The sequence below is a fragment of the Mycteria americana genome, chromosome 7 (assembly GCF_035582795.1).
Source record: "Mycteria americana isolate JAX WOST 10 ecotype Jacksonville Zoo and Gardens chromosome 7, USCA_MyAme_1.0, whole genome shotgun sequence".
Taxonomy (NCBI): Eukaryota; Metazoa; Chordata; class Aves; order Ciconiiformes; family Ciconiidae; genus Mycteria; species Mycteria americana.
Genome location: NC_134371.1, coordinates 51572400 through 51585414, shown reverse-complemented (window position 1 = coordinate 51585414; position 13015 = coordinate 51572400). Strand labels below are relative to the sequence as shown.

Below are 13015 nucleotides of genomic sequence, written 5' to 3'. Positions count from 1 at the left end.
AGAAACAATTTCAAATGTGATGAAAAAAAAGCTGTTGTACCACAAGTGCTGGTTTTTGTTCCGAGTATGTTTGTATAATACTAGCTATCTTGTAGTTAAGAGTTAAGTCAAATTTGAATTCTGTCTGATTGTCACTGCAAGGAAAACCAAGAACAATTTTGCGTAGCTTCACTGGGCGTTGATCCTCATCTATTTTCAGACATACAGCAGGCATCTTACTATCTGAAAGCCATTCTGCAATCTTTAAAAAAGAAGAAATAGAATGGAAATGATAAATTTCTGCTTTTAATCATGCTCTGCTCTAACTGCATCGCACAATAATTAACTTAGCTTTTGTCACATGTAACCTATTAACACATTTGACATTGCTTTTATCATTAAAATCATAGGTGAAGTTCTATTTTCTACAGGACCAATATAATTCGGACTGAAATCTCAAGTCTGTTGTGATTCATATTTAGAGACAAAAATAACAAACAGAAATCTAAAACTGAAGCATGTCCATACTTGGCTGTTAGTTCCATATGGTTGTAGGTCATTTGTTACATTAACATCAACCTCACAGCTGTTTTCAGCTGACAGCTTCAAAATGACAACTTTTTTATCAATCTGAATTTATAACTCCAGATAAATTTTATAAAATACAACTACATTAATTAAAATACAGTTAAAATGTAACTCTTACATCTTCAGCATTCGGGATTGTTGCAGAAACAGCTACAAATCTCAAGGGAAGAACAGTGTCCTGACTCTCTAAATGACGCCAAAGAGAAGACTGAACAGTCTTCATCCGACTGACTACAACTTCTAATGTTGCACCACGGCTTTCATCCTTTATAACATGCACCTATTAGGAATTTTAGAAGATTTGCAAAATATTTCTCCAGTTACAATCTATACAAGTGTTAAATAAATGTTATACTTTCTAAGTTTCCTTTTATCTTCAAGAACAAAAACAGTGCACATAAACCAGTAATTTTCTTACCTCATCAATGAGAAACAGCCGTACAAGCTGGACTAGAGAGTTGTCTCTCCACCTTCTTGTCATGCTATCCCATTTTTCCTAGGAGAAAAAAACAACACAACAAAACAACAACAGAAGGTGAAAGATGTTTTAAAGGTCAACATATGCCAGAAGTAGAGTACAGGCAGACATGCCTAAACTTTATTAAATCTTTAAATAAAATCAGTTAAATTAATTCAAGCTAATGTCATGTATGTTTCATCTGGCACATTATTATATTACTAATTGTTGTTTTTCTGAACTAATAGTATGCACAGCAGTGTGCAGGCAAGCATAAGGATCATAAAATTACCACTTATTACAAAAAAAAGGAGCAGTCCTAGTAGCATACAATTAGTAGACTACTAACGTCTGCTTATTCTAGGTTTTTGTAAGAATTGGGATTGAAACCTACAGGTGTAGTGATAATAATGTGAGCATGATGTATTTCAAATAAATCATCCACCACTGTATCTCCTGTCAGTTCCTTGCAGCTGAGTCCTATAGGTCCAAATTTTTCTTTCCAATCATCAAAACGCTGACTGCATAGAGCTTTTATTGGAGCCACTAAAATAACACAAAATAATCAGAGTTATATCAGGAAAACCAAATCTTCAACCGTATTGCTAAAGATGCTAAATGCATACATTTTTAAGATGTCTTCTTGAATTTAACTTCCCTAATTTTCAGCTTTGCTCCCAGAACCATAACATTTGTAACTGTTATTATTATCCTTATTATCTTATTCCATGTGCACAAATCAGTGTTGAGCTTTGGCCCCAGTTCTTCCCTATCAACAATCAGAAACAGAACCCTTTAATTAAGGTTATTTATGCCCTCTCTTAATCCTCATTTTTTCCTCAATCCCACCTGGAAACAATAATTTAGCTATCAAATATTTTCTCACAGACAGAAGAAACCACAGGAAATACATCTTTTCTAATGAAAGATCATACAAATACCAACCTTTTTCCAGTTCAGAATGATTTGAGCACTCTGTATTCAGAAAGAAAAGGGGTTATAAATGAGAAACCATCCACGAGAAAGAGACAGAATACCAGAAGAGATCAAAATCTATCTAAACCAAACGTGCAGGTAAGTGTAGCCAGGGTCATACCAAGCAGCTAACACAGCAGGTAGCAGTTCTGATGCTGGTCCTCATGAACAGACTCCTAAGATAATCTATTTCTTTTTTTTTTTTTTCCTGAGGATACATACTATACTTTTGCAGATGGAGGTTGATTTCTAGAAATCAGAAGTAATTCTCTACAAGGATGGATACTAGCAACACATTTAAGTCTATATTGGATGGGTAATCCATATGGAAAATGCAGTGATTTAAGTGAAAGAAGTGATCTACGCACGACCCAAAACCACCGAATAGATCTTGCAGTGATTACATTCTAGGCTAGTTAGAGCCACTGGAATATGAACCATTTCTGCGTATCAGCTGACAAGTGATCCCTAAGATGAAGAGATTTAAAGAACCAGTTTCTGCTTCAGAAAGAGGTGTAAAATCTCATAAGTGTATCAGTGGCCTATAAAGCAGGGGAAATCACCAGCTCCAGAAAATTGATTAAGCTACCATCAAGTAACTCATAAAATTGCAAAAGGAACAATCTTTCGCTATGCAAGAATGCAAGAAGCTAGTGATTGCTCCCAGAACTTCAGTCACCAATCCTTAGAATGTGTTAAAGCTACTGGGAAACAACTCTAATTTACACAACTACTGCAAGATAATTCACATACATTGGGACACTGACAAACCAGGTACCAGAGCATGCTCCGGCAGTACATAATCTGATTAACACCTCTGTTCCAACGTTCAGAAATCTGACATGTCTCCTTCTCCATCATTGTCAAACCTGGAAAGGTCAGCAGATCTGATTTCACCAGCAGGTAACTGCTTCCTTACTGAAAGTTTCTATCAAGGCAATCAAAAACATTACAGTACACTGAAATGCTCCACCTCAATCTGCTGACAGAAAAACTATAACACATGCCTCTTTATAAAAGATCTGTTTACAATACACAGTAAACTCTAAATCAACGCTAGCTTTATTTTAAGAATTTGAACACATTGGAATTAAAAAAAATAATTAGGCTGAAACTTCTGTAAATATAAAGATTAACCATTAATATACAAATATATCACTCTATGAATTAATTAAAACTGGGACAAAACCACCAGTTTCATCTGATTTACATGATATGAACTCAATTCTCCAGGAAGGAAAGAAAACAAGTGTAATTGTTGTGACTATCTTCAACTTCATCTCAGAGCACCAGACAGGCAGACAAAAGATACTGCATGATTCCCAGCTCTGCCACTAAGAATTTGTTTTAGTTTCATTTGCTTCCTTCTTCCGTTTTCATGTACATCTTGCCTTCTTAGAGGACAAACTCTTTACAAGATTTTTTTTATTTTTATTTGTGTAGGCAATGCTGAACACTACAATTACACAGTGCTGTTAAATACTAGTAATAGTTACAACAGTATCACAAATAAGCAAACCCTAATAGAAGCAACTTTTTAAAGAATGAGGTAGGTCACAATTTCTTAACATATTTAATTTCAATATTATTAAAGCACTCATTCCAGATCTCCACATTTACAGAATGACATTTTCTCCCGCTGTCACCAAAATGTTTAAAGCTGCATAATACTTACTGTAAACAACTTTAATATTTAACCAAGGCAGTGGGGCTTCCATGAGTAATCTGGTAATAGCTAGCTCGAACATTACAGTTTTTCCAGAGCCAGTCGGAGCGCAAATCACAAAATTCCTATCTGTATAAAGAAGCTAGGAAAGAATTGCAAAGTAGTAAATATAACACAGCTATCCATTGTACCTATTCATACATTCCAAAAGTGTTGTCTAGGGGAAAATGACACAAGGAAATTATTATTGCATTGATGTATGTAGTCCTATAAAAAATTTTGTATTAGATGTGAACTTCAAGTTACAGCAAAAGAAAGAAGATCATCTGCCACACGTCTGCCACAGAAATGTATGAGATACTGTTCATCTAAGGTTATTATGTAATGAAGTCCACCATTCTGCAACAACCAAAGACACCAGTATCTAGCTTTAGATGACATTAATACAGAATCACAGCCAATGTCCAACTGTAACCAAATGTAGGCTCATCAGAAAGACGTATTTTGTACCCAAATTCAAAGTGCAATTTGTTTTCCTTCTGTAATTCAATCTGCATTCAAAATTCCAACATTGTTGAATAGATATCATTTTAATATAATGTTAAGTTTTCAATGATGACAAAAGTAGGTTTTGTATGACTATGCTTCCTTCCCCCACATTCCATCCTCCACCATCTTAGAAGCCAGGTATGTCCATGTTAGGTTCCCTCATTTTCCTCTGACCAGGTTGACTCTACCCTCCTTCCTCCTCCGCAGAGTTACTCACCCACCCTCCCTCCATGCAGTATGCTCTGTGCAGCTTCCATTTCCTTCCTTCCCCCCACAACTCCTCATGGATTCTACTATTCTCATTCTTTTTTCCTTTCCTTCTAGCTGTTAATGCTCTCAAACTATTCTATGACTGTTAGGAGCTCACAAGGATGAATGGGAATCATCTAGTACTTGATTTATAAATAACTGTACAATGACTGACAATGACAGTACTGCTGAATAGTTGCAGGAATTACCTGTGTTCTTCATTTACCATTTCCAGTTTTCCAATGCTCACAAAAATCAATGAAGTATGAATGCTGTATGAATACAAAATTTTCCCTGATTTTTGTTAAATAATCCTTTCTAACATTCACTGTGAATCAACCAGAGAAATTCTACCAAGTTGAATGCTTACAACTTATTCCTTGGAACCAGAGAGTTGCTACCAAGTTGAATTTTGCAAGATTAACCAATAAAAAAAATAAATATACAAGACCATTATCTTTTTAATATGCTGATTTCTCTTAAGTTTTAGCAACATGCCATGTCTTATACATGAGTGATAAGCAAACCTTGTCCTTCCTGGTACCTTACAAACAAGTTCATATTTAGGTGTACAAATACATGAGCTGTTAAAAAAAATTTTTTTTTTTTTGAAAACTATTGTCACGAGAACTCTGTTTTTGCAACTTTCATGAAAGTAAACCTTGCTTACAGCTGTGGTTTTCCATTATTCTAGGAACAGAGAGTCACATAAGATTATTTCACAGGCCAGTATGATGTATAACTCTCACCAGAAAATAAACAGAAATTTGGAAGTAAGGAAAAATACCCTAAATCTATGCATAAAACTAAAAATGTAAGGAAAAAAAGCAACAGTATAGCTCCCCATATAATTTAAATACAAGACTGTTCTGCTCATATAAGCACCATTCTTAAAAATCTTCTCTTTATAAAACATTACTTAGTGGATAAGAAATTAAAAACCCAAACATTTGTAACATCAAAAGTAGCTTAAAAACCATGCTTAGAAATGTTTGTGAATGACACTGGGATTTCCCCTAGAGTTGAATGAAAATTTCAAATGTTCTGTTGAAGACTCTGATGGAACGTGCATCTTCTCTCTGCAATACCTAGAATACAATCTTTCTCAAATAGGTTGCTTTCAAAATAAGTTTTGGGTTTTAAAGAAAGAGCATAGCTGATAAAAAGGGCATGGACAAACATCACTTCTCCAAAAGGCCAACCTTCTCTAAAGTTCTGCTTTTCTTAACCTTCCTGTGAAAGTCATTAAAAAAATATTAGTAATCTGTATGCATAAAGACACATATAATTCACATCTTCACACAAATGTATTTAAAACTGAGAAAAACGTTTTTAAAAGTAGTTCTGGTCTCTTCTCCCAGCTAAGCACAACCCTGCCCTAGCACAATCTAGAACCTCTATTCCAGAAAGAGGTTCTAGATATACTACAGTTTTCTAACCCCTTTTAAGTTCTGAATATCAAAGTATTCATTTAAATTTATCTACAAAGTACTACTTGCAGTTGCAGCTAATGTTTCATACTTACATCATCCAAAGCTTTTGACTGTGCATAGTTAAAATATGGGAACTCCTTAAAAATACTTCTAAATTGGGTTGCTCGACAGCATTAAGGAATTGAAAACAATTGAGTGAAAATTATAAAATTTATTTTAGAACTGTAAAATGGATCTCTTTCTTGTAATTTAAAGGCAAACAAAACATATGCAACAATCTTTCACTGATACAGGCTTGTAAACAATTATCAAAAAGTAACTTATTAAATTATTTAGTAGCTTTATTTAGATTTTTGGTGTGCCATATATTCCACTTCACCAAAAAACCCACTACCTATTTGAGAGGTCTCAGGATTATACCAATAATCAAGAACCTCCTGCCTGGCATAGGCTTCATGGAATGGCATACAATTATGGAATGTGAAACTGCAACGGACAAAAGCTTTATTCTACACTGCAAACCAGATACAAGAGCAAGCAGAGCACTGCTGCTAGTATATCTAAAGTGTCAATGGTCACATTACATTTGTAATATAACACAAATTAATTAGCATAATATTGTATGACCAGTCATACCAGCAGCAAAGAAATTCACCTACGATCTCTTAGTGCTGACAGTGGTTTTAAAGATATTTTCAATTGCTAATATTGTGTACTCTTCAGATGACAGCGTTCTTACCTAAATTATGAGTAAGAGGACTGAGAGTATTGTTACATTACAAATCCAAATGAGTGCGCTGATCCTTGCCTGGACTTGCATTGAAGCCACACAAGCAGACTAACCGTAACCATTCAATCGGGCTGAGGATGCACACACAGCCAGGCATAACACCAACAGTAACAAGAACAAAAGGAAAAGAAAAAGGAGTAAAACAAGAAATAAAAGTAGTTAAATATAAACATTAAAAAAATGGGTAAAGATAAGCTAGTAATATTAGACTAAAGGAAATAAGGATTTTTTTTAAAAAGACTTCTCTAAAATTACCTCTCTAAATAAGTGATCTATTTTCAAAATACAGAACACTGACTGTCTGTAATTGGCAACATCAGAACAACTGAGTCCTTACTCATTTTGGAAATTATGACACTTCTTAAAGCTATTCACATGAATTTAAGTTGCCTAAATTTAGACATTTCCTCTTCCTGATATTTAATATGCCATTTGACAGGTTACTAGAAAAAAAATATTGAAAAGACAGTGTAAAAAAAGGCAAAAAAAAAAAAGTTTGACAGGTGTAGATGGATGGTTAATTATGTTATGGGTTCAAGGCAGGGACAAGAAGAAGGAAAATTATTGTAAAATCTGCTTAAAGAATGGAAATATACCATATGCACACTACAATATAAATACAGACCTATAAGGAATATATGAAGTTTATTTTCTTCTGAGAAAATGGGACAAAAAGTAAGATTCAGTTTTCCTAATAAGCCGAAATACTAATTCACTTTTCCTTTAAATAAAGTGTATGGGGCTATATGTGTATATGTGTCTTTGCTTATAAAATCTGGCCTGAAATATATATTACGCAAACTAAACATTTTACATTTTAAAAATAAACAGTTTTGAGGATGAAATTTGAATGTCTGAAATAAGAATAAATTTGCTAAGCAATGAATGATCTATAAGTTGTCCTATTTTCATTCTAGCTTTGGAATCCAAAAGGTAAACACGTATTCATCATTTGATTCCCAGCATTACGTTACAAATCAGAACTATTACAGGGTAATGCATGAGCTCCTATGCCTACAAATTAAACACTATAATTTTGTAAATGTAAAAGCATTGTAATAAAATCAGTAAATCAGATATAGAAAATACAAGGATACGTATTTCTGTAACAGCCCTCAAAATTTCCAGTTTTCTTCCTGTAGTTCCTAAAGAAATAAAAGTAGCAAATTTATAAAACCAGATTTGTTTTCAACCATGAAAAATATCTTCCTGACCCCAAGCTATGTGTTCTGTGAGGAGCTGCAAGGCTATAACAAGGTCCAGGTGATATAGGAGGAGCTGACAGGATAGGACAGGGAGATCACAAGCTCATCATTTGAAAGGACCACCTTGGCAGCCCTTTGCTGAACTCACTCCAGTTTAAGGATGTCTTGCCTGTACCAGAAGCTCAAAAGTTGATGCAGTATCTAGATGTGGTCTCAAAAGTGCCAAGAAGAAGGGGATAATCACTTCCCTCAACTTCCTGGCTTTGTTCCTGTTAACAAAGTCCAGGATGCTGTTGGCCACCTTTACTGCTGGGGCACACCGCTCGCTCACGTTCAGCGAGCTGTTCGCCACACCCCAGGCACTTCTCCGCAGAGCTACCCCCAGTCAGTCCATCCCAGGGGGACCCCAAGGGTTCTTCCCTTTCCCTGGGACAGGACTTTGCATTCATCCCTATTGAATTTTATGAGATCCCTGGCAGCCCTCTCCTCCAGGACAGCAGTACTGCACTTGTGGCACGAATGTGGGCAGAGTATGACCCATTAACCATCACCCTCTGAGCCTGACCATCCAACCATTTTTTTATCTGTGCAGTTGTCCATCCATTCCTAATGTCCTAACTTGGACACAAGAATGTTGTGGAAAAGTGTTTCTCAACCATTCTATGATTCTATGAAAAGCCTTGCCAAATTCAAAGTCAATGACATCCACCGCTCTCCCCTCATCCACAAATCTAGTCACTCTTGCTCAGAAGGCAATCAGACAGGAATCATGTTTTCCATTCCTGACCAGCCTCCAGATCCCATCTCAAGCCACAGCTCTGCCCTACAGTTTTCTGCTAGAACTATTTTTCTATTCCATATTTCTGTAGTAGTTAGCCAGGTACACAAGGTACATTCCACAGATGCAATGAGTCCCTGTTCCAAAAAGCTTAAAATCTAGAAATAAACCACACATATTTAAAAACTATTAAAAACAAAAAATAATTTCTAAAACAAGTATTTTATCATTTCATCAAAATTCTCACCACTGTCCTCCATTCTCCAGATTTTTCCTATTTAAAATCTATTCCTACAAAGATTCAAGTATGAACTGCATCACAAATAAACATTCCATTTTCAATTTCTGGTTTCAAATGAAGATGAGACTATTTACCACATGAAGGGATGAGGCTGCTCTTTTTCAAATTGTTTAGGGGACTGGTTTGAAGTGATATTTTCAAAAAGGTTTACATGCCTTGGCACTTTTGAAAATGTGACTCTTCTTCACAAATTGTTTACCCAACTCATATTAAACAACACTGTAATTAAGTTCCATAGAATTGCAATATCTTCTATCAAGTTTAGCCAATTATCTCACCTTGAGCTGGTGGGAAAATGTTCTTCACTCTACCTCAGATCATGGATATCCATTATTACCCTTTATATAAGACAGACAGACAGTGGACTATTTTTCTTGAAATAGAGTAATAATAATTACCTGTCATATCCAGAATCTCTGAAGCATTAGAAAATGATTTCATTTTAATTCCATTTTTAGATGCAATGTCCCCATCATTTACCCTATGCAGAGTAAAATCTGAGTCTTTAGTCATTGGAGCATGACGATTATTTCTCCATAAACTTTCTTTTCTCATTTCTTTCATGTTTTCACTTGTATTTAAGTAAGTATCAATTTCTTTCACATCCATAGAACTATCTTTAAATTCTGTATTTTTATACATACAACCAGACATTTTAAATAAGCTGCAAAAGATCCAGGATTTTCATTAGTTTGTTGTAACGTTAGACAGTTTCTCTAATATTTGAAAAATATGTACGTTTGTACTAGAAGCAGAACTAGTAAGATACAATCATAAGAAAAGGTTGTATCTAATTTTATTTGATCTGACACTCTTCTACCTAGAGAAGACTCCTTTCAAGATACATTTTAACTTTACTGTCATTCCAGAAAGAACCTGAAAGAATAAGCGGCCTGTCCAGATGGGCTTTGAATCCCAGTAGCAGATTAACTGTCAATCTCTGCATAATTAAAAACAATAGAGACATACAGGTTCTGAGGAATGAGAAGAGCTGGGCATAGAAGAGTTTATCTGCAAAACCTTTCCTCCCAGGCAGCACTGAAATCATGCCGAGAACTGCTCAAGGTATTCCTGGCTGGCTGACCTCTGCTCTAAAAAGCAAGTGATCTTAGCCTTCTTGCTCATTACCATGTGGATCAAGAACTCAAAATAGTATTTTGAAAAACCTTTGTTATCTAACAATTTCCTTAAAATTAAAGCAACAAGCTTCATCCTCACTTTTCTCATAAAAGAGGCTGAGCTCAGGACACATTTAATGCAGTACTAAAATATTGCCCAAAGGAAACACCTTTTTTCCTTACACTGAAAAGAATTAGTGTCTGGAGCCCTGTTAAAGTACCTTCAATTGAAGGATCCAAAACACCACGTTTAAGAAATGTATCTAAAATAATGATTCTGACAGGTGATACATTATCAGAATTGACTAGACACATACCTTTTTCTTAGGGTTGAATGGACACTCTCATCATCACTGTTTTCTGGAAAATCACTTAATATTTTATTTTGTAAAAAATTTGCACCAGATTGCTGAGAAACCGCTGTTCCTGTTTTGGATTTATCTTGGTCAGAAGAGAGAAACAATGAAACCATTTTCAGACTTTCATGCCGAAAACTAATTTGCTCTCTTTCTCCTACGCTTAATTGGAGCACTTCTTTTTCAGAGGCTATGCCAAAATGAACAGGTGCTGGTGATTTATCATTTACTTCCTCAGTGCTACACTGTCGTATAAAATTCTGGTGCTTTCTCCCTCCTACAAAAACAATAAATTATTATTTCTATTAATATTCATATCAATAGTCACTTTATTAAATATCTTCCACACAGAATAAGCCAAATTCACATATATTATATGAACTGATATTTCTATCTTATTGCAAGAACTTTAGTGTATATTTTGACTTATGCTGATGAATGCAATGCATCTATTGTTAATTAAAAAGTTATAAAAATAGGGTCACTTTCTATGCTTCCTATACAAAGTAATGGAGCAAAACTATTCCTCAGAACTACAAAGTAGTTTGTGAGACAGAAACTTTTCACCCTGTCCCAGAATAAAGACAGTCTTTTAAAAAAATGACACAATGACCAAGCTTGAAGTTCCTACTACAAACAGCTGTGAGATAAACCCTGCAATCTCAACAGTCAAAATTCGTAATGATGTTGGTGACAGGCAGGTTTCATAGTCATCTTGGTTAATTATCACATTTTACAGGGTTAGTTCTCAGTAGGATCGGTGTCCTGATTTGGCTGACCATACAAGCATTGCTGTCAGCAAAAGAAAGGCGAGAGCAGAAATAAGCAATTGGATGCAACAAGATTACAGAACAGCTCTATTCCGCAGACTATTAATTTCAGTGTTATCCATCTAGAAACTTAAAATTGCAATGGCCTGTATGTGACATAACCCCGGCAGTTCCAATTCTACAAACACCAGAAAGCCTATTTGAATGAGTAGTTCTTAATGGAATTGCTCTTGCATAAAGTAGAAAAAAACTTCTTCTGTCCTAACAATATAATTCCTAAACAGAGAATATAATAAATCAGCACAGCAGCTAAGAAACTCAGAAATCTAGTTGATGGAGATAAAGCAACCGAATTCTTTAAAATGAATTTCCTTAAGGTGGTCCTGAATGTCTAGATGGAAGGAATACTCCACTTAGCAGCAATCAATGGTCAGATTCAAGTCTGGCCTCCTGAACAGCAATCTGAAAAAAGCCCCAGAAGGGAAGAAGAAAGTTAGGTTCATATAAACTCTCTGTTCCTTGGGTGGGAGACAGGTCATCAGATCCATGTGTTGCATTATGCTCTTACAGCTGCTTCCCACTGTGTTATGATGCTTCATGGAATAACGTGGAGTAGCTGAAACTTTGATCATACTTCTTACCTTGCCCACTTCTGCACAGTAAACTTGTAGCCTGTATATGCCCAAAGAGGACTGCTAATACTCCAAACATATGTAAGACCATCACTCTCAACTAAAATACATTCTCTGTCTATATTTGCATACCTAGAATGTTTCGTATTTCACAGCATTAAAAGAGAGAGGAGGAATTATCTGTCAAGCTAATTATTCGTTAAGTCATTCAAAATGAATGTCAAATATTATGGTTTAGCGGGACTTGGCAGTGTTAGGTTTACGGTTGGACTCGATGATCTTAAAGGTCTTTTCCAATCTAAATAATTCTATGGTTCTATTCTACGATATTTTACCCATATGAGTGTTGTCTGTGTTCTTTTCCAGTTCCCTCTGTAACTCCTCTGCAGCTGGAATTTCAGCAATAGCTGGAGCAGGTGCAATACACCAAATCTTAGGCTCTTCATTTTCTAGATACCTATTTTTGACACACAAATGTAAGGTAAAAGCATTCTTTAAGCACCCTCCACAACATGTAGCTCAAAATCACTAATCATAAATAACCTACTGTTTCTCCTGCTAAAAAATATTCTTATTCTTTAATTTGTGTGATTTTTAATCACAGAAAATTTAAGAGGCAAAATTTCTGCTAACCTGTATTTCTTACAGCCCTAAGATACACCTGCATTATTCAAACTTCAGTGTGCTTGGAAAAAAATTTCAAAGTATGGTTATGAACCTGGAAATTTCTAGCCCCACATTTCTACTGGTAGACAGAAAAGGGAGTTACAAAAAAATATTCTGCTATAAAATGATTCAGAGTGTGGAAAAACTTGGAAAACAATTACATATATTTAACAATAAATATTTACCTTTGTCTTGTATCTGGTCTTTCATAAAATAAATTATCCAATGAAGAGACCACGTCTGCAGAGTTGAACATTTTTAGATCAAATGTGAAGTCTCTTAATCTGTAAAAGGCAGCACAAGGAACTGTGAAACTGAAATTACCAGGATTGAACCTGTATAAGCAATAGAAAGCTTATTAGTTTTAAGTGCCAATACTTAATTTCTGGATTTTTTTTCTTTTAGAGCTCTTGCCTGCATCCTTGATTCTTCTTCAAAAAGGGAATCTCTCTCCTGATAAAATATGGTTCCTATTACTTATGACCAAAAATCCTGTAGGACAT

General features: G+C 35.1%; 1 protein-coding gene across 1 annotated transcript in view; it reads right to left on the bottom strand.

Annotated features, from left to right (window-relative positions):
• The window catches only part of HFM1 (helicase for meiosis 1), a 40392-nt gene extending 27624 nt beyond the window's left edge, over nt 1-12768 (bottom strand). Inside the window, exons 1-11 of the mRNA XM_075509241.1 lie at nt 12698-12768; nt 12182-12303; nt 10406-10721; nt 9369-9634; nt 7784-7831; nt 5989-6059; nt 3675-3807; nt 1419-1570; nt 986-1063; nt 686-847; nt 41-241 (exon numbers count right to left, since the gene is read on the bottom strand). Of these exons, the coding sequence (XP_075365356.1) occupies nt 41-241; nt 686-847; nt 986-1063; nt 1419-1570; nt 3675-3807; nt 5989-6059; nt 7784-7831; nt 9369-9634; nt 10406-10721; nt 12182-12303; nt 12698-12768 (1620 nt within the window). The remainder of the gene's footprint in view (nt 1-40; nt 242-685; nt 848-985; nt 1064-1418; nt 1571-3674; nt 3808-5988; nt 6060-7783; nt 7832-9368; nt 9635-10405; nt 10722-12181; nt 12304-12697) is intronic.
• Nucleotides 12769-13015: the final 247 nt, after the last annotated feature.